The 23,258-nt window shown below is 37.3% G+C and overlaps 1 protein-coding gene across 1 annotated transcript in view; it reads left to right on the top strand.

The window, feature by feature from the left end:
- Positions 1-23,258, top strand: part of DOK6 (docking protein 6) — a 435,054-nt gene that overhangs the window by 301,800 nt on the left and 109,996 nt on the right. The window contains exon 6 of the mRNA XM_008013818.3: positions 21,955-22,093. Within this exon, the coding sequence (XP_008012009.1) occupies positions 21,955-22,093 (139 nt within the window). The remainder of the gene's footprint in view (positions 1-21,954; positions 22,094-23,258) is intronic.

Here is a 23,258-nt window from a genome sequence, read left to right as displayed (position 1 = left end):
GTCTTGGCTCTAACCTCATCAGTACTCCCAGCAAAGTGGTGAAAATAAATTATAGATTCAAGGATGTGTCCCCCACTATAGTGGAGGAAGGTACACACCTAATCTATGATCATTTCTGTCTCAAGTACCACTAAAGGGAACCTCCAGCGGGACAGGAGGTGATGCTGTCTCATCTCCTTGTAAAAGTACTGGTGAGTGCTGGTAAATAGACTACTGACTTTACTAAAAAAGACGACTCCCTATATACAGACTGCTCTTAGCAGGATGCTTCTATTTAGAATTACCTATAGTAAACAGACCTACAGCTTCCGGATTTAGGAGGCAGAGCTTGCTGGAGAATGACAAACTAAACAGCTGGGATAGAAAATAGAGAGATTTCCTAACTGACACACTGCTTGCCGGGGGCACTCGTGCATACCTGGTGTAATCTGAGCCAGACAATGCACACCCAAAGGCAGAAGCGGGCCCCTAGGAGCTGCCTGGACAGCCCAGACCTCTCTCCTTTGTCCCAGGCCTCCCGATTGTTTCTATCTGTGTTTCTATATTTTGATTGTTTCTAAATATCAGTAACTTGGTATTTAGTAAATTCTCTTGATAATTTCACCCTTTTTCTTTGCTTATGCACCAATATGCTCAAAAATAGTTTGTGAAATAAATTTAGAACAGAAATTATGCTGTTGATGTTTTTATAAAGAAGCCATAAAAATAAATATTTTTTAGCAATATATCTGCCTCAGAAGAAAAAAAAACTAATAAACGTTGCAAAGAGTTTTAAACATACCAATATACCACAGAAGTTGAATAAAAAGAACTTAGAAGGAAGGTTTGCAGGGCAATTCACCTTGATCATTAAATATTTAGCAATATTTTCATATAAGTATTTCATCTATGCAGTGCAAAATGTGATGAATGTATTTATATAAAGAACTTAGGTAAGTTGGATTATGCTTTCATTGACTCACAGAATTACTCCCAGAATACACAAATCAAGAAAGATTTGGTATGAATAATATATATATATGCAGAAAACAAATTATATCATAGAAACTTTAATGTGGTTTTTTAAAATAATAAATACAATATGAGACACTCATTACCTAGGGAAAAGCTCTAGAATGAAAAATCCTTTATATATGACTAAATGTGGCACTATTGCGTTACACGTCTCACATTAAGGCCATGTAAGGAAGTGCTTTGAACGAGAATATGAAATCTACAAGCCAATTCGGTCTAGATTCTGCAAGATACTTCACTTCTTTGGGGATTAGTTTCCTAATCTAAAAATGAGATTAATTTTGCCCAGGCCATGCAGTTGTTTATAGAATTAAGTGAGATGTTGCACACAAAGAAAGGATGACGTGCCTGGCAAAACGTAAGCACACCATAAATGGAAACCACGTTTATTAATTGGACCCATGGATGTCTTCTTTAAAACTCTAAGACAGTAATGGAACTTAAAGGGCACCAGGGTTTTATATTTTAAAAGATCAAGTGGAAATCGGGTCCCAGGGCAGGATGCACACAGGTTAAACTAAGTAGCATATGGTCTGGCAACTTTTCAGATGGTAGAGGCATCAGCTCTCACCATCTCACGCACCCTGTTGCATGATAGAACTGTCAGTCACGTGCATTGTTAACCACAAGCCTGATGAGGAGTGGGAAGCACAACTTCTGACATTTGACTTTGCGGATGAATGAATTCTTCCAACTTTACAGTCTTTGAAATAAAGGACTCTCTCTGAAAGTTCTATGTGGCAGACTCATGCTCCATTACTCTGTGAAGAGATTGTGTTTGAGACAAGTCAGATCAGGATCTGAATTGGTCTTGTTGGCATTGAAAGTCCCCCCGCTTGACTTTCTATTTGCTTTCCTGTTACTGCTCCGAAACCATTCTACTGGTGCACTTAGGGATTTTTGAAGCTGATGAAGGAAGTGATTGGGGTACGGACTATGGATTGGTTGGTTTACATTTGAGGTTGTATTCATTATATCACTACTCTATTAAGATAATTGGCAAAACTCTTCATTTAGCAGAGAGCTAGAAAACAAAACCATTTGTTATTCTGCTGGAATTTTTTGTAAACATAAAGTCTAATCAAAAGAAAAAGGAATGCCTTAGCAACATCATTTCAGCAGCTGCGTCCCAGATCTATTCCAATCGAGTCATTGGTATTTTCTCCAATCATGTTAAGCAGGCTGAGATACTGAACTGTATCTCCTATGGAGGTCAGAGTGCAGCATCGAACCCTCCCAGATAAAGCAGAGCCACGGTGAGACAGTATTCTTTTCTATCTACCGGATTATTGAGGGAATTTGTAATTTGAGGCTCATTTAATCCATGTTATTCTGTAAAGCCATACTTTGAGGAGTCAACAGGAAAAATTTAGTTGAGAATGTCATCATGCAATGAGAACTATGAGGCAACTTAACATGCAACTCTTAAGTATAATTATAAGTGGCAAACTATAAATATGTTGTAATGGTGTTCTAATACAAGTGTTTCAATTTCCTCTTCACTTTTGGAAATCATGAAAACCTTAACCCCTGAAATAGCTAGAGTTTTTTCTCTTGTGTCTTTATTTGTACAGGCTTTCAATTCTATACTGTGTACACACTGCTTTTCCTGTGCTAATCTGACTCAAAATGTCCCTTTGTTTCAGAACCCTTATTGCCCTTTACAGAAAATTCTCACTGTGTCTGTAGTTGCTCATAGTTGTTTTAGATAACAGATTCGCTGCAGAATTGACAAAAACAAAATTCTTCTAGTTACTTATAATCAGAAACTGGCTTTTTAAAAAACAATTGTTCTTATGGCCGGAAGTGGTGTTTCAAATTCTGCTCCTTTTCCTAAAAGTAATTTCTTAAATTATTTCTAATTTCCAAATGGGTACCCAAGTGAGCAAAGCCGTCTACTCTAGCCCCTGAGTAACACCGACTTCATTTCTATCCCTATAGTCTTGCTTTGTTCTAGAATGTCATTTAAATGCACGTCTGGCCACTTTCACTGAGTGTAATGCTTTTTAGATTCTTCCATGGCATTTCACAGATAGGAGTTTATTCTGTTTTATTGTGGTAAGAATATACTATAATTCCTTTACCCACTAACCAGTTGAGAACTTTAAACGTAGTTGATTGCTTTATATAAACTCGTGAATTCTGGTCTAAAGAGTAATTCTGTCACACCCCTTCCTGCACCACAGTTGACGAGACTGATTCGTTTTATTCCACAAACTCCTAAGACCCAATGTAGATATATTTCTGGATCTTCATCTCTAATACATGTTATTTTTATGACAAAAGCTTTTGTAATATAAACATTGATGTGTGAAAGTATTCATTAAGCCTATTTATATTTCTCACTGGGCAAAGCACAAGCTTTGAAAAACTTCAAAAAATATGAAAATGATAGAAAACGAGGAAATATATTTCATATTGCACCTGAAAAGTGCTTGTAAACAAAAAGTTGCCTAGAACACATGGATAATTGTTTTAATAGGTTATTATTTAGGCATGATGAGGTCAATAGATAAGGACATCATTTATCTTTGAAAATATAGTTTGTGACCCTGTTCCCAAGACGGGGGAGCATGTCATGGCTCCGGGGGCCACAAAGAAGTACTGAGGTTGGTCACAGGCAGAGAGAGAGAGGGAAACTGGCTAAGAGGCTTCATTGTGTAACTGGCAAGCCAAAGCAAGCAGGGATAGGATTCCGTAAGTATGGAAATTTCAGCAGGCTCTGGAGCATGGAAGCTGATGCTTGGCCCTGGGGTGATCAGGGCAGAGAGACAGTGGCTCAGAGTTAAAGAGTCTGTGGACTCCAAATCGGTTGGTTTGCATTTGAAAAGCCCACCTTCAGGGAGTTATTTACTATCTCTAGGACTTGGCTAACCGTGGTAGGGGCAGTCCTTCCAGTGGCATCAAGGCCTTAGATGTCGAAGAACTGGAACATAGAAAATTAAAAAAAATATTAATAGAGTAATGCGTTTTCTAAGTATGTACCTTTAAGAAGTGTAACTCTTCAATGGGGTTAATGCCCTGTTAATATAAGTTAGAAAGTTGCCTTGTTTAACCTTCCATGGGAGGATTCCATATTCCAACAGCTGATGAGGACAGCAACAGAGAATCTGTGGAGTCCACATTGAGTCTTGGAGATGTTAAGGGGTGGATTCGCCTATTCTTGCATTTGAAATTCCCTAAGCAGCCAAAGTAATTTCGAGTGAGTAGGGAAAAGTTGGGAAGACCCATTCGGGAACTCCTCTCTCTCACAGGAGAGACAGCTATTCTCCTTTCTCTTTCTGTTGCCTATTAAACCTCTGATCCTAAGCCCCCAATCCCCAAAAAGCTGAGAGTTGGGGTGAGAGCACACAGCAGCTGACTGAAAGATGAGGGAAACATACAGTTTAGTACTTTTGTACTAAAATGCCTTATATACGAAAGCCCACCCAAAAAGGATATTTGTAGGTTAAAGCTTGACTTTATCATTTTTATTATTAATGTTGTTTGTGTTCACCAGTACAAAGATTACATAAAAATTCCAAGTCTTGCCTTCATCAGTTCATAAAGAAGTAGTTATCCTCACATACCCATGATTACATACAAACATTAGATTAAAAGGTTCCCTTTTGTGTTGTCAGGAGCTCCCTGCAATAAAATGTTATAGAATATATACCTAACATCCTTCTCTGAAAGTTCTTTTCTCCTGCTAGCATATGTGTTCCTGGCACATAATAGGCCCCAAGAAATATTTGCTTAATTATTTGAAGACATGCATAGCCTAAGTTATTTACCTGAAGAGCGAGAATTTCTTTATTCTGGCTTATTCCCTCTGCAAACAGCAGGTGCTTGATGAAGTACTCAGCAGAGGTTCCAAGGCAACTGGCTATAGATCTTTAACAAAAAATAAACATCAAATTTTCCATGAAAATATGCTTATGACAATATAAATTATAAAAATAGGAACAATGTTTTGGTTGTCGAAAACGAAAATATAAGTTTATTTTCTTCAATCACATTGTGCTATTGTTTGCAGTACACATTCAGGTGCATTCTTTAACTGCAATAAGCATTTTCCTCTCTGTCTTGACACTAGTCATCCATCAAAAAATGCTAATTATATTAGTTTTTCATAAGCTGTCTCCCTTGGAATTTTTAAAATTCAGTAGAAGCACCATTATGAATTTACTTAAAGTATAATATTTCATACATTTATTAATGAGTACAGAAATTACAGAAACTTACCACTAAAGAATTATTTTTCTTCCAGTTATGAAAAACAACCTAAAAAGAATTTAAACAGTGCTGCCTTTTTAAAATAGAATGAAGCTAAAGGATCATTGAAAGTTTATTCTCTGTAAGGCAAACTGAATATACCATATAAAACCTGTTCGACCTGTCTTTAAACAAAAAGCGTTAATAAGAGAAAATTTAGACTTCCAAGGGTCACTTCCAGGGTTCTTATGGATTTGGAATATTATAACTGATGGGAAACTGAAACCTCCTTCAAAAAATGATGTGGTGTTATTTCAAACCTCTTTTCAATGGAAATCTTAATTCCATATTACAAAATGAAATCATATGTTTGGGTCTATGTGTCACTTTTGATCCCTGTTTGAAGAGCTTTGATATTCTTAATAGATTCTTCAGGGAGGAAAAGGATGCTAATACTATTCATATTTACACTTTTGAACTTTTAGTTCATATTTATGAGAGAGGGTATTATCCCAGTAAGTTATTCTTATCTTCAAATGAGTGCTTTCAAATAGCCTAGCAATTCCTCATTGGTGTGGGGGACATCCTCATTAAGTGTAAGCCTACTGTTTCAGCCTGGACACGTTTTTCCTTTGATCTAGAACTAGAAGGACATTAATGACCAAGTTTTAGAGACAGCTACTATATTCCTCTCCCCAAAATGCCCATCATTTTGGTGCCTGTCTCAGAGAGGTTTGTAGAAGTCAGCTTCCCGGGGCAAAAGCACCCAGATAGACAAGACAAGGAAGGACAGAGATTAGATATCAGGGCACAGTCAAGGTCAGTCAAGGTCACAAATTATTCACACAACCCTGAATATAAACCTCTGTCTATGGAAACTGAATCCAGTATGCTTTTGTTCAACTCTGAAATTTAAATTGTAAATTAGATTTTCTTTGTCATGTGTTTGCATTAACAGCAAAATACTTCGTATCTCTAAAGTTAAACTCAGTCATATTTATGTTAATTTAAAATATTAACAAATAATCAGCATCAAAATCGAAAATAACAGTCCAGGATCCTGAGGAAATAGATAGCATTCCTTTATCTACTAGTCAGATTGGTTTAAAATGAACCCTGCAATAATTCAAAAATACTAAAGAAATTAGAAATATTCTCTAAAAGAAATTGTTTTCTTACTCTTTGTGCTAAGGAAAATTAATGCTTTAAAAAGAACCCCAGAGAAAAATAAAGTCAGCCAAATCCAAAATCAGAAACTAACCATTTATTCCAATCCTAATCAACTATAAATATTTTTATACTGCATTCCTATTAAATATGCCTAAAGCTGACAATAGGTATAGAAATGGGTTATTTCGCCTGCAGTTCTAACTACATCATCTGCATGCTCTGCTGCACTAAATGTAATAAAACTTGGTCTAGGTGGAAGATAGCACAGCCCCTGAGAACAAGAATGAATTCAAAAAGGCAACATTACTAGAGCTCTATAATCAACACCTTCCACTGCACAAGAAGCAGGTTGAGAAATGACCTTTACATAAGCTAGTGAAATAGCAAAGCGATTTTTCTTCCCTTCTCCAATGTTGTCCGTGTTGGCGAAAGCACGGGCAGATTTCCTCTGTGGAAAGCTGCCACTTTACAAGGGGAAGCAGTTTTTCACAGGCAAACTCTGATGGGGACAATTGCTAGTTCGATAGAACACACACACACACACACACAGGTATGATTGGGCCTGTCAGGGGTATTGTGAGCCACAGTCTAAGAACAGGAAACACCATCTCTAAACATAGAAAATGCACCACCACTGGGAAAGGTGGCAGAGGCCAATGATCCTCTAAAGCACAGCAGAAAAATATTTGCAAAGGAGGATGTTTTAGCCCTCTAGGCAGTGTAGGGCTCCTGTGAAACCATTGCTCATAATCACACGATAATATCTTATTTCACGGTGCCTGACAGTGTTCAAAAGGTGTTCATATTTTGATCCTCATAGCAACCCTCTAAGGTGTGAAAGGCAAGTCGTTTTAGAGATGGGCAGCCACAGACTTGGAGGTCAGGTGACTTTTCCAAGGCATCCAAAGCTGAGCCCAGGGCCTGTCGATTCCTCATCAGTGTTTCTCCCCAGGATGCCACCTGCCTTCAGAAGGCAGTGTTTGAACTTTGCAGGGTATCCTTTTCCACTGCTCTGTGCATTCTGGTGCACCGCAACCTTGTAAGCCTGGTCTCAAAACCTTTCCTTATTTCTTGACATAATATTCATTGAAAAGAAGCACAGGAGATTTGCTTTTTAATTCTCTCATTTTCTACCTTGCTAATTCCATCTTCCCCCTTTATTTTGTAGGAATGCTTAATGAAAAAATTGAAATGTGTAATCAGTCCCTGGAAGGAAAAAATAGTGGGAATTATATAAATATAATTTTGTAGCTCAAGTACTTAAAATCAGACAACAGAGCAATACAAAACGTTATGTGATGGAGTTTCTTATAATTCATCCTTACATACAAGGAGAAATGAAACCCTATAGATATTACTTTAGATATTGCTTAGCAGCAGACAAGTCTTTTGTTCATAGAGAAGATAACATTGAAAATGAACATTTCATGGAGCTTTAACAACTAGCAAAGCTGAAAGAAATATTTTTCACTGAGATTGCTTTGATCCATGATAGGTATTTACAATATGCAGCCAAGGGCTTTGACCATTAAGAAAAAATAAAATAAAATATATAGTGCTTGAATTCCCATTAGGCCTCAAGAGTAAATTTCTCTCAACAACTTTCCTTATGGCATTTTTATCCCACTCTTTATAACACTTGGTGCTAGGTTGAGAAAAGTAGAAGATATTCCAGTACGCCCCACCTTCTTTACACTTTCACAGAATTTCATCTCAAGCTGGGACAGGAGCTGGAGAGGGAGTGAGGCAGCCAGCTCATTGTCTTCTCCCCCATCTTACATCACTACTCAAGAACGAGTGTTAGGAGTTCAGAGAGGATCCAGTTGTTAAAATACCTAACCTGAGGCACTTAGACCAGCTCTCTCCAAGATTATATGGAATGCTAAGTTGTTCTTGTCTGCTACTGACGAGTGTTGTCTCCTTTCCTTCTCCTGACCCACCAGGACTCTGATGTTGTTATGAAGCCCAGTGAGACTTGTAAAACCAACATTGTAATGGCTCTTACTTCTAAACATCTGAAATTACCCTTTCCAGAAAACCAACTCTTTCTGTATAAATACTTCTCAGTTATGTACATGATTCATTCATTTCTACCATGAGCCCCTGAATTCTCCCAAAGGTGTTAATAACTGAAAGTATTTTTGGAAATATGAAATGACTATTTGGGTCCAGTCATGGAGATGTGGTGATCTGGAGGTGGCAGACAGAGAATAAACTATTCCAAAGAAGCGTCAGAATCTTACTCATTTGGGCAGCTTTCCCGATCACCACCCGTCAGCCTGCAGTCACATACTTGGCTGGACGAAGTACCTTGCATGCAATAAGGGACGGATAAACGTTTGTTGAATGAGAACAAGCTGATGAGAATTGGGTCCTGTGAGAAGGCTTTCTGCAGCCCTTAGTTCTTTCCTCATGTTCGAAAGAACAGGAAACTACCCTGGGCTTGCTCTAAAAGTAGTAGTTTGAAACTTAAATATGCAGAAATCACCTAAAGTGTGTTTTTATTTTTATTAATTTTTAAATATGTATGTATTTATTGAGAGAATCTCACTCTGTCACCCTGCCCAGAGTGCAGTGGCATGATCTCGGCTCACATTGCAGCCTTTGCCTCCCGGGTTCAAGCAATTCTCATGCCTCAGCCTCCCGAGTAGGTGGGACTATCTGTCAGCCACCACATCCAGCTACTTTTTGTATTTTTAGTAGAGACACAGTTTCACCATGTTGGCCAAGCTGGTCTCGAACTCTTGACCTCAGGTGATCTGCCCGCCTCAGCCTCCCAAAGTGCTGGAATTACAGGCATGAGCCACCCCGCCCACCCCTGAAGTGTATTTAAAACTCAGTACCCATTATCAGAAAGCTATGGAATCTAAATATATGAAGAAAGTGTGCCTTGCATCAGGCAAAACTGAATGGAGAGCTAACAATGGAGGAAAAGGCTATGCACCCTCGCGCTAAGGACCCATCATCTTCCTTTGCTTCTCTTTCACAATTGAACTTCTCTCGCCAGTGGTTACTCCTGTGTCTTGCAGATGAAATAACTGAGCGGGGAGAATTTGATTATCTCACCAGCCAGCAGCTTAAGTTATCAGGGAAATGCAGTCGTACACCCAGCCAGAAGTGTGGGCAGCATGGAGAGGGATGTCTAGAATATCCCATGGAGGATAAGACTTTGAAAATCATTTTTATAAGTTTAACTTTGTTTCCTCTGCTAGTTCGGATCTTCACTCCCCCTCCTTCTTGCTTCTTTGGCCTTTTACTATCTTCAGATTATAACTAGCTTGTTCACTGAATGCTCTTGTTTGAATCATCACTCTGGACTCAGTCCTTGTTGATTTTTATCACCATTTGACTACTGACCTTTCCCATTCATCTTTTTGTTCTTTAATCTTTTGTTTATTTGCTACTCTCTCTCTCACCCCATACCGTTCCTCCGGTTTCTGGCTAAGCATTCATCTCGTGGGGGAGAATATTGTTAGCCCCCAAATTCAAACTCTCTCAATGTCGCATGTGAATGAATATAGCAGAAAGGAGCCCAGTGCCTGAATATGCCTTGTCCTAGTGACTTCGCTTTATTATTGGACTTAGCCCATTTGGACTGCTATCATAAAATACCATAAATGGGGTGGCCTATAAACAAATTATATATATATACACACACACACACACATATGTGTATATATGTATATACAATATACATGTGTGTATATATTATTTTGTGTGTGTATATATATTTTACCCCCCACCCCCCGCAGTTCTTGAGGCTGAGAGGCCTAAGATCAAGATGCCACCAAGATTTGGTGTCTGGTGGGAGGCCCACTCCTCCCAGGTGGTGGTTTCATGCTTTGTCCTCACATGGCAGAAGGGCAAACAAACTCCTTTGGACCTTTGGTTTTGTTTTGTGATCTTTTTAAAAAAAAAAAATTAAGAGAGAGTCTCACTCTGTCAACCAGGCTGGAGTGCAGTGGCACCATCGTTCACTCACTGCAGCCTTGATCTCTTGGCCTCAAACAATCCTCCCACTTCAGCCTCCCGAGTAGCTGGGGCTACAGGTGGATGCTGCCATGCCTAAGTTTTGTTATTTCTTTGTAGCAACAGGGTCCCACTACATCGTCCAGATTGATCTCAAACTACTGGGCTCAAGCAATCCTCTTGCCTTGGCCTCCCCAAGTGCTTGGTTAACAGGCATGAGCCACTGCACCAGGCCTGGGTCTCTTTTATAAGGGCACGAATACCATTCATGAGAGCTCTGCCCTCATGACCTAATTACCTCCCAAAGGCCGTACCTCTCACTACCATCACATCAAGAATAGGGTTTCAACACATGAGTTTGGGGGAGCACAAACATTCAGGCCATGGCAGACTGCTTTTTGAAGTGACTGAAATCTAAGTCAATGGAGCATGTTCTGGCACATATCACTCTATAATGCTCAACATTTAAAAATACATTTTTAATTTTGGCTTTTTGTGTATGGCTTTCTGACAATGAAAAGAGCCCCTTGAGTGATAATATGAATCAAAATAAAATATATTTAGTTCATTCCATACCCCCAAGTGATTGTAGAAGCCAGGAATGAAGTCGTGGAAGAATTAGATGTGTGGGCAGAAACTTAGAAAAAATATTTTCCCCAAATTTAGGGAGAGACTGTAAATCTGGCCTGATGACTATATAAATGTGCGACCACAATAAATGAAACCTTTTGCCTATTAATTTTCATAGACAAGGGAGTGAAAGTTTTCCTATTTGAAATTGCAAATGCTTTACAACTGTACCAGGTTCAAGAATTTAACACAACCTGATGCAGTTAAGTGTGAATTCTTTGTTTCTTATTGAATATTTCTCAGGAACCCCTTCTCACCGGGAAGTGGGTAATTATAGCTTGCTATTTCAGATCACCCCTTTTAGATGACTCACACCTTGGTGATACTATTTTCTGCCCCTTCTTCCTAGTTTTATGTCGTTTGATGTTTAAACACACAAAAATCTTACATGACCTTATGGAATAAAAGGAACCCTTGATTCAAGCCTCGTGTGGTCTGGTCTGTTCCAGGCTGGCATCTGCTGTAATAAATATAACTGAACTGATTTGAGCTTTGCAGATGCACTGTCACTCCCCACTGAAACCCCTGATCCTGGCCAGTTTCCTCGATCCTAGATTTCTCACACCCTGCTCTTCGACTCCAGTCCTCCACGTTGGAATTTTTGGATGCCCTGCAGCCAGATGTAGGCAATGGGGAGTCAGGAGTGTAGCCTTTAGCTCACCTATCTAGAGACCAATTTATTTCACATTCCTGCATTCTCCAGAATGTTCACTCAGATAACAGGCATCGGGATATACCAAGTCTCACCCAATGCTTTCTAACTTTTTTCCTCAGTCACCCAGGCCCTGATGGAACAAGGTTGCCTCTTAAATCATATTCTAATCTCCCTCTAGCTCTGATTTATAGCAAAGCTGACTTAATCATCTAGATTTGGCTTTTACAAATTCAAAGTCTGCCTGGCTAGTGACTCAAATCTTACTCTGAATCTCAGAAATGAAATGTTGACTTCCTATTTCTTTTGCTGTAATAATACTTTCCATGGCAAATTAGGGGAAAATGTCCACAATAATTTCTCAGTGGAGAAAAGTCCTTAGTATACTGGGAAAAAAAAAAAGAAAAAGTTAAGCCATTGCAGTACAGTAACTTCCTGCTCTCCTTTACCCAAGTTCTGCTGTGTCTGCAGCTGTTTGTGGAAGAGAAAAGGTCTCCTTGTATCTGCTGGCATTTTTCTTATCTTCTCAACTACAAGCTGGTTCAGAGAGTGAAAGTCTACCTGGATCTCAGGAGAAAGATAACTTGAAGAGCAATGTCTATAAGTGATGCAAACACAAAAACAGAAGAAAATTCTTCATTTAAAAGGCATTTTTTTCTTTATTATTTGATCTCTCAAGCACCACCATGATTTGTGTGACATCAAGGACAGCACCTGCAATGCATCCCCCTCATCCTACTCACCCCTCACCTGAGCTCCCCAGGGTCAGAATCAGATTTCCATGGGCTCAGAAGAGGGCTGGAGAAGTCAGAAGACAAAGATATACAAGCTGTGTTAATTAGGAAGCCTCTAGAGAAACAGACCAAAATATACATGTTATACATATGCACACATATAATGCACATATATACATGTACACATACACACTAACACAGACAACATATAAGTACTAAATACAGGTCAATTCACTTCAACCAAAGATCCTGTATTTTGTGGTTTAAACCTGGCTTTCATTTCTTTATTCTATTAAAGGACTCAAGTTTTGTATGGTTTCTACTTTTTTACCATTACCTGAATTAGCATAATTAAGAAATTATTTTGCCTTCATTATAGCTGTCCCAGTTGTTCTTTTCTACCAACGTTGTCTTTTTAGCAAAAAGTGAAGGTTTTATTTTCAAAACATTAACTGAAATCAGCTTGACCAGACTTTACTGTTTTTTCTTTCACAGTTAGAATCACGAAGTCTAACAGGAGGTGGGAAACTATCTCAATTCCATTCCCAAAATGAGGTGGATGGGTACCAGTAAGAAATGAGGATTAGGAGCAACTCTGTGCATGTTGGTTGAGACTCCAACCAACCGAAGAATAGGAATTGGCTGTCACCAAAGGGAAAAATACACTCCGCCAAGGGAAATTCCCACACACAATCTGTTCAAATACCAAATCTGGATATATGCCCTCAAATATGAGGGCAAATGAAAATGTAAAAATGGGACCTAGGAAGCAAACAGATAGGTAAAAAGACGTCATTCTCAAATTTAAGAAATTGGAGTGGCTCTAAAAGTTTTATTGTAAAATCTAATAAAGACCTTCAAAAAGAAGAATCTTTAAAAGGTCAAAGGAGGAAGCCATAAGAAGAAATAAGAACAAAATAAACATATGTTAAGATGATGGGAAAGACAAATGACAAGGTTTTTCAGAAAGCTTAGAGAAAGGATAAATCAATATGGAAGGAAAAGAGGGAAGATAATCAATAAGATCCAGCCAAGTAAAAAGCTCAAACTGGAGTCAAAGCAACAGTTAGGAATGCTCCCGTTTCTCCAGCCACCAAGCAGCCTGCTCTGACTTCTACAGGATCCTGGGTGGAAACCCACCACCCTGTCTCAAACACCAACATCCCCTTTCGTGGACTCAGTTGCCAGCCTCTATAGGTTTTATTTTCCTCCCTATCTACTTGTGATAAGTCTAGTTGGGAAAAAGTCATGTGAAAATAAAGATAATGAGATATTAGAAGTACTATAATACAGATTTATACTTAATTCAGCAGGAGAAACAGAAGTGATTGGTCCATTCCTAAACTAGAATTCATTAGTATGAACCATGATGAGCCTAACATTGTGTAACTAAGAAGATCAAAGATATCAGGGAACAATACAAACTGATTGCTACTTCTATTTTTGATAGGGAGATATGTACTCTACTTCTTAGCATCTACATTGAAGGTGATTCAAGCTATCTATTCACTAACATTTTCAATGAAGATTAAGAAATACAATTTAATGTGTTAAAATGAAGTTAAAAATTTAAGGTTGAAAATCCACTAAGCTGAAATGAATATTTGATATTTGAAATTCTTTAATGTTTAAACCTTATATAGATTCATTTTGTTCATGATTTCAGTAAATTTTATTTCTATTTCAAAAGAAATTAAAAATTGGTAGCTTAGGCAGGATGTGATAGCTAACACCTGTAATCTCAGCACTTTGGGAGGCCGAGGTGAGAGAATCTCCTGAGCCCAGGAGTTTGAGGCCAGCCCGAGTAAGAGGCCCTAGCTCTACAATAAATATATCAAAATATGATGTTAAAAATTAAAAAAAATTCAGTAGATCAAACATATGCCTACATCTTTTATAATACCAGTCGGTATTTGCTCTGAGTATCTTAGAATGATTTGTGTTTTGTGGTTTAATGGGTAGCTTGTTTTGATAATGCCAGCTAAAAAAATATAGTACTTTGTCAGTGATCTGTCAACTGAAAATCTCTAGAAAAAACTATAACACAATCAGGATAATAAATTCAGAAGTTCTTAATCTCTATAAGTTAATATAATCATGTATTCAGTTTTTAAATTAAAAGTTAAATGCATATGTATAAGATAATTCATAATGGTAATTGTTTTTAAAAATATGATTTTAAAAAATATTACATCTTCCATTGAAAAAATATGGTTATCTCTGAAAATCTAAAATCTAATATAGTACCTGACAAGTAGACAAGTGGGTGGTGCCCAAAAATATGTTGACAAATGAATAAATATAACCTGAGAAGAAAAGTCAATCCTTAGTCAAATCAAATCCAGTCTTACATTTACTTTCTATTTGGCTATGATACTTTGTCTTTCTTCTATAGTCAGTTGAAATGCTGAAAGGATCTTTCACATGATTAAAAAATTATCAACTATATTTTAAAGCAAAAGAGGAATACAAATATAATTTTAAACCCTGATTACATGCTCTTTTTGCTCTGAAGAAATATAATTCTTATTTTTAGGTTCCCCTCAAAATGGTGAAACAAAGCATAACTCTTCTCTAATGCAGAGACTAAATAACTATTAAAATTTGAGACAAACTAAAAACTGTCCCAATCGTAACATGGCAGTTAAATTCATGTTAAAAGTCTACTTCATAAATGACAGAATTCAAGTTTCTGCTTGTCTTTTGTTATTAGCTCTTCACCGCAAAAATAGGTGTGAGTATAGATCAGTAGCTGCTCCATATGATACATTCAGATGCCCTCAAACAAGTTTAAAATAGAACAAGTCTACACCAGCTGGAAACATAAGAACGTATCACTTCTGTGTATTTAACTGTTTTATCTACTCCATTCGGAAAAGTACACTACCACCAAGGGACCATTCAAAAACAATGTTTCTTTTATAATTTATTTTTCTTTTTTCCTATCAGAAACTATAAAAATCAACACTTTTTATGTAGCCATTATATTGATAATTTTCATTTGCTTGGGTCAGCAAACATTTAAGGTATACACGAGGTGCTTTTTGTGATTAACATTGGGAGTTAAAAATGTTAGAATTCCTAATTGCCAGGGAATATCTGATAGCTTTACAATAAAGCCTCCAGGAGGTATGTATACAGGGCAAATATAAAATCATCTGTAAATCTTTTAAAAATTTTTTCCCATTAAATCCTTATTAACATGTAACTATATAATAAGGATAATGGTAATAATTTGTGATCATATATTGAGGTAATTAAGGTCTTGACTTACATCACATCTTCACATGTTGGGTTTTATTCTGAATTTGAAGCATAAAGTAAGGTAAATAGAAGAGCACCTTATATGTATATATTTTCAAATATTTACTAAAGCCAAACTCCAGAGTGTTCAGGGAGACTCAACTAGTCGTCTTATAGAGTTAAAGAAAAAAAGAAAAAGAAAAAAATAGAATAGGGTAAAATGAAAACTTTGAAAAGATGTGAAAAGAGATTTTAACTAGTGTGACTATAATTGTGTCATCAGAGTACACAGGTGGAGGAGTTGTAGAGTTTAGGCACAAATGTGTATCTTAGATATGGTTTAATGTTAGCTCTTTCATTTAAAAGCTGAATTTTAGAGAAGGTTAAATGGCTTTTCACAAAGCTAGTTGGCAGCAGAATCCAGACTAAAACCAAGATTTCCTTGTAGGCATATGTATTAGTCCGTTCTCACACCGCTATGAAGAAGTATCCGAGACTGGGTAATTTAAGAAAAGAGGTTTACTTGACTCACAGTTCTTAACAGGCTTAACAGGAAACATAGCTGAGAGGCCTCTGGAAACTTACAATTATGGCAGAAGGGAAAATAAGCATATGTTACCATGGTGGAGCAGGATAGAGAGAGAGGCATGGCATTGTCAGCCTGTACTACCAGCTACTCAGGAGGCTGAGGTGGGCAGATCACTTGATCCCAGGAGTTCAAGGCTACAACTGAGCTATTATGCCTCTGCACTCCAGCCTGGGTGATAGAGCAAGACGTTGTCTCTATGAAAAAAAAAAAAAAATTAATTTACTGTAAATAAATCTATAACTTTTCCTTATTTTATCATTCATGTAAAGATTAGTGAAAATGTTCCTTCTATACTTAAACCCCATCTATTTCACTTTTCCCCAATAAGTAACACTTAATTTTTGTACATACTTCCAGAGTTTAGTGTACGCACATGCAAAGATGCATATACATTCTTCCCATGCATTTTTTGATATAAAATTGTATTTATTGTGTACAACCTGATATTTTGAAGTACACAAAACATGCGGAATGATTAAATCTAGCTAGTTAACATAAGCATCACCCTCACATAGTCATCAGTTTCCATGGTGAGAACACTTATCCACCCTCTTTACATTTTTAAGTATACAATATATTTTTATTAACTATAGTCACTACCATTGAACAATAGATCTCGAACTTATTCCTATTTAACTGAAATTTTGTCCCACACATTTTTTACACAAATATTAGTGCACTCCATGTATTACTTTCACCTGAAAAATAGTTACTTTTCGTAATTTTCATCGAGTTCTTTGAGCATTAAAAGTTAATGTGTGTAAACCCTTAAACAATGTCTAACTTATTCTTCACTGAATACTACTATTATTTATTACAACTACTACTGAAGTAGTTGAATTTCTAAAATATGTTGCTAGATGAAACAAGAGAAATCGTTTTGAGTTTCCATATTCTTGTTTTTGTCTTATATCTTAATGATTTCTATTATTTTTAAAAAGTATTTTCACAGGCAGATTCATCTATCTTTTCTTCTGTGACTTTATTTGAATCCTCACTTGAAATCCCTTCTCCTTTCTGAGTTCATATAGAAATTCTTTGATATTTTCTTATGGTGCTTTTTTCCCCATTTGCTTTCTCTGGAATTTCTATCAATGGAGGAAGAAACATGGATTCAAATTTTTTTTCCCAAATGGCTACCATTCAACAGTTTGTTGAAGAGGTCAGCTTTCCCTAACTGATCTGAGACTCTACTTTGACCATATATTTAACTATTATATGAACTGGGTCTATTTCTTGACTTTCTGTACTGTTGCTTTACTGACTTTTCTGTACTGTTTTTCACAAACTGCTTGTCCATTTTGCCCAGAGTTTCTTAGATCAAAGTCTGACTCAGAGTAACCAATCTTTCCATAGCAGCAAAAAAAATAAAATTCTAGCATTGTTAAGTGACAATAAAGATTAAACTGTTAACAGAATAAAAGTGTTAATTGGTTTTAACTGCTCTGTGGAAAAGCTGTGCTTTGAAGAATTTCATTATGTTCTATAATTAAACATTAAATTTTAAATACTGAACAGAAATACCACTGGGTTTTTAGGAACATGCTCCTTACTCTACCCCATTACTGAAAGTTTAAAATTTGTGTTCAAGGAGAATAAATATATGGTTATTAAATATGTATACAATATTGTAAAACTTAGTGAGAATGAAATTATACAGCTGTGAAGATGGACAAAACTGCCAGATGTCAACTAATTCATCTGTAGCAAAATTTTATCTAGAGACCCACAAAAAATCAGTGTCTACACTTTAAGTAAAATATCTCCATAATTTTTGACTTGGTAAATTTATTTCACACATCATGTGGGAAGTGGCATTTCAAAGTCACGCCTTCATAGAGAGCCATTGAGAGTTACAGACAAGAAAAAAGGGGTGTGGTCTAGTAGTTCAACGCTAGGAATTTTTTCTCCAGAAAATTCCTCCATGCACCATGTTAGGGCTGATTCTGCCCTTGAAAGCAACTAAGAATGATGAATAGTGGAACACCTCCTTTGGAGTTCAGTTTCCTTCAAATATATACATCCACATGATCCCTGGTTATTTTTTATTTACCAGAACATAACAGAGATAAGTCTGACAACTACTGTTTCAAGTGATTCTGGATGTGAGTGGTGAGACTGGATAAAGAGGATATTCTCTTAGATTCCATAGTGACAGACAGACATTTAGGGAAAAAACTAGGAATTTTACATTCTTACTACATAAAACATATTGACTCCTTAGCACATGCTGGCAGTGTCAGATGGAAGGGTTCCCAAGGCCACCCTCCAGCTCGATAATCCTCTAGAAGATTCACAAGACTCAGAAAAACACATTATGCTCACAGTTTCTATCACCACAGTGAGAAATAAGATTAAAATCAGCCAAGGGAAAAGTCACAAGGGATGAAAGACCAGGAGAGTCCAGGCAAAAGCTTCCAAGGCCGCTCCCAGTGGGGTTGCATGGGGACACCCTTAGTTCTCCCAGCAATGACGTGTGACAACACATGCAGTGCCATAACCAGAGAAGTTCCCCTGAGCCTCGATGTCCAAGGTTTTTATTGGGGGTCAGTCATGTAGGCATGCAGCACCCCCAGGACTGACTCAGCTACTCAGGCTCCAGGCTGCATCAGACTGAAAACAGGCATTCCTGCTGGGCTATCCTTTGTTGGGATTAATGTATCTGGTCAACTGGGTACAGCATGGCCCAAGGTCTCAGACTTACAGAAACAGGCAGAGTATTCCAAAGGTCCCAGAGATCATATCCCAGAAGCCAGCCATAGGCCCATCCTAAAAATAGGAATGAACAATGTGCAGGGTTGGAATAACCAACTGGGGACTGCTACATTAACCCTTTACTGCCCACTATCACATACATTACTTCATTTAATTTAAAAAAAAACTAAAATTCTTGTTGGTGATTTTATAGGTGAGAAGTTAATAGGTAAAGTAACTGGCTCAGATTAATCCCTAATTGTCCTCCTCATGGCCCTATACTTCTCCCTGGTAGCACATATCACAGTAAGTTTGTGATTCTTGCTGGCCTTTCCCCACTACTCAAAAGCCTCAGAAGCAATAGTCCATATATATTTTTCCCTCCTATTCAAGTCTCAGGCCCCAAATGGTGCCTAGGTTATAGTAGCTACTTGAAAATTATATGATAAATTTATATGACAGCCTAGAACATTGTGGTTGAAATTGGTGCCCTAGTCTTTTGAGTCCTATATTGTTATAATTTCCCTATCACAATATCAAACAAAAAAGAATTCTGGAAACAAGTGTGCCAGTTCTGTTTACCTCTTAGAATTTTTGTGAGGCCCTACAATATTCCTGAGCTGAAAGAAACCTTAGAGATTATCCAACACTATTTTAGATAAGAAAAAAACATTTTGTACAAAGTCATTGTTAGATATAAAGAGATTACATTTGCAACTGTCTACAGATAAATAGAATTCTAGTTTGAAGTCACGATAAATATGTCATCCGTATTTTCCCTGTTTCACAAAATAAATGCAATTGAGGAATATGCATCTTGTCGGCAAGGGAGTTGGGGGTTGAAATGTAACTAACACCTCTGTTTTAGTTTTTCCCAAGTTAAAGAAATGATTCTTTGGGTTCATTTGCCCTTTTTGATATATTTCTTTCTAATATTAGTTTTATATATCACAGTCTTCAAAAAGCTGTGCAAATGCAGCTTCTAATGTGTCCTCCTGTGGGTCTCATGTGTCATCTCCCACTCTTCTTCAATGAAATGGTGGCCTGTGGAGAAGGTTCTGGAGTCATCATTATCAAATATAATGTGCATGTGAGTCACCTGGGGGTGTGTTAAATGCAGATTTGGATTTGACAGTCTGGACAAGCTCCCAGGGGGCAGATGCTGCTGATCCGTGGACCATGCTTTGAGGAGCAAGTCAAATGCCATCTAAATTGTTTCCTCTTTCTCCTAATTATATTCTGTAGTATTGGCTTGTTACCACAAGACTGTTTAGACAGATATGAAACGGTCTATCTGTTCCCTAACAGCCCCAAAAGAACACATTTTAAACAAGAGAAACCTAGGGTATTAGTCCATTTTCATACTCCTAGGAAGAAATACCCAAGACTGGGTAATTTACAAAGGAAGGAGGTTTAATTGGCTTAGTTGCACATGGCTGTGGAGGCCTCAGGAAACTTACCATCATGGTGGAAGGTGAAAAGGAAGCAAGGACCTTCACATGGTGGCAAGAGAGAAGAGCAAAGGAGGAATTTCCAAACATTCTGATTCCAAAACCATCAGATCTCGTGAGAACTCAATATCAGGAGAGCATCATGGAAGAAACCGCCCAATCACTTCCCTCCCTCCACATGTGAGGATTACAGGTCCCTCCCTGGACACATGGGAATTACAATTTGGGATGAGATTTGGGTGGGGACGCAGAGCCAAACCATATCACCTAGCCCATTTATTCCAACATGGCTGACAAAAATCAAAGTTGACCTTCACTGAAGAAACAGCATCTTCTACCTAAAGTTTCTTTGCTTTTTATGCTATTTGAAATGCCTTAGTTCATGACCAAAGAATGAAGTTTACAGTAGTTTTTACTTCAGAGACAAAAATCCCTCCTGTAAACGGGCAAGCTCCTGCGCGGGGCAGAGTTAAATCCCAGGAAGTGGACAAGCACTCAACCTTTACATCTTAATGACTGAGTGTGAAACAACAATCTGTGCCTCCATTATCTCATTTCCAAAGGCTAATAAGCACTGTTTTTCAGATGACTATGAAAAAGCTCAACCTCAAACAAGATGCACTCACTACTTAATGGTTTTGTTGCCGATGCTCCTTACTCTGAATCAACAAAGAAAGCTCATTTGTTTCACTTTGTGAAAACTCTTCATTTTTTCCCCCAGACTTTCCATTTCACGCTGTGTGAATTTTATTAAGATCTCTTTCAGAGAAGCTAAGTGCTGGCTCTATAGGGCCCTAAGGGATCACAGTTGCAGCCTCTGTAATGTCGGGAGCCTCTTGAGACATTTCTTTTCTATTGAAAACTCCTTGAGAATCAGAAGAATCTAAAATCTTTTTGGTGCTCAGAGAAAGTTTTCCTCATGAATATTTGTTATAACTTGAAAATTGCTTGATGTTGTAACCTGAAAAATCAACACAGAAATCCAGTTAATAGCCAATATCCAAATATTAGCATATTGATATTGGGTGGGTCTTTCTGAAAACTTTCTTAAAAGCTAGCTTAAAATATTAAAATGTTTTCCATTTTAGAGTTAGCCTTTGTTAATAAAACTTACCTATAATCCTACTGAATAACTTGTTAGTGGAATTTTCCCAGTGTTTTTAAAAAGTAATTAGTTAAAAAAGAATTTGCATTCCGATTTTTCCCTGAATTGACATAATTTTATATGCTCTCAGAAATGACATAACTGCATAACAGTTTGTCCATAATAGTCTATATCATAATGGCAGATAAGAATACTGTAATTCGTTTTTAATCTTTAAATATTGGAAAGCACCCACTGTCATTATCTAAATCACTTTTTGTTCCTTTACACTGTTGCGAATGCTTCATTTTTAAACATCCAAATATACATGGATTTTTATTTTAAGTTCCATTTTCATGTACCATTTAAAGATGCATTTTTTGGTTCGTTTGCTTATGGCTGAATTAGCCTCACTAACTCCTGTGGAGGTCAGGAGGAGGAGGCACAAGGGTAAGGGTTTTGTCTACGTGGAAAACTTATGTACTTGAACACATGGAGACCCATCTCTTTCCCTATCTCTGTTCTCACAGAATGTGTGACACAGGAGAAGGACTATTCACTTTTCAAACGAGGGAAGGAGAAATGATCTATCAGAAGGTCCATTCTGCAACATTGGCCATAGCTGAGCAACATGAAAGATTAATGCTAGAAATGGAGCAGAAGGCCCGGGTAAGGCCCCTTCCTTGGTAACCTATCAGCTTGGAAATGAATGTCACTGGGGTCTGATGTACACCATGTATGTGTGGGGCCATTCATGTCAGCGCCTGGGTGTTCACCCTGCCCTGATCCTGAGGGCTTACCCTACCTTCTCACCTCTCTAATATCCTACTCAATATGTCACAGAAGTTATTTGTGGCCAAGTGTGAGCCCTGCACTTCTGGCATGTACCTGTGTAAGATCTGTTGCCTTGGATGTCAGAGAGTGGAGTGCATAATGAAATCAGAAGCAATACTGCCTGCATGTCCCCACATACGGTTGGATAAAATATGGGCTTAAAATAACTAGGAAAATTAAGTTCTTATCAGAAAGGGTTCCACTTTTTTTTTTAATCTTTATTTTTATCCTATGTGCTCTAAAACTTCTAGCTTTTTCTGTATATGTAATAAAATGTTTGCAGAAGGAGCTTATGCTAGTTAACAGAATAATTTGTTTATCGTCTCGTCCTGGAACTGTAGTCCAGTTTTAGGATCAAGCTAAAAAAATCACCTAGTAAAGAATCTAAAAGTAGTAAATTTTATTAACATGACAAGCTGAAAAAATTATAAGCTTTATCACTAATTTGCTTGAAAAGCAAACAATGACTATTGATTATAATCTTAAGAGATGAGCATTATTTTTTCTCTAGGATTTATAAAGATGCATCTGAGTTAATCTATAGAAGGACAGGTGGTATTTGGGAAGCATCTGTAATTCTCTTTGTGAAACATCAATAAGTCTATTCTAATTTAAAGACAAGTTTTATATTACTTTTAAGTTTTATCTCCAAAATTCTATGAAATATTTAAGTATAAAATAAAAATTTTTAAAAGAAAGCAGAAGTAGCTTAAATGATCATATTTTATTCTTAATGTACTTCTAATTTTCTCAATCCTATATTTATCTCTCCATCTGAGGTATGGTTAAAAAGAGCCTTCCTAACACCTCAGGAGGGAAAGGGCATCACAGGACACTGGACTTCCCATGGAAATGAAAGAGTAGCTTGAGCATTTGTAGGATGATTAAGATGAGACTGTGGGATTGACTGAAGAATCATCAATTAGAGAGGGCTAGTAAAACTTAAATCTTCTAAGAAAGATTTGGGTAAACTTTAAACCATTGTAACAATTATCTAAAT

The sequence above is a fragment of the Chlorocebus sabaeus genome, chromosome 18, assembly GCF_047675955.1.
Source record: "Chlorocebus sabaeus isolate Y175 chromosome 18, mChlSab1.0.hap1, whole genome shotgun sequence".
Classification (NCBI taxonomy): domain Eukaryota; kingdom Metazoa; phylum Chordata; class Mammalia; order Primates; family Cercopithecidae; genus Chlorocebus; species Chlorocebus sabaeus.
This window is presented reverse-complemented; position numbering and strand designations above follow the sequence as displayed.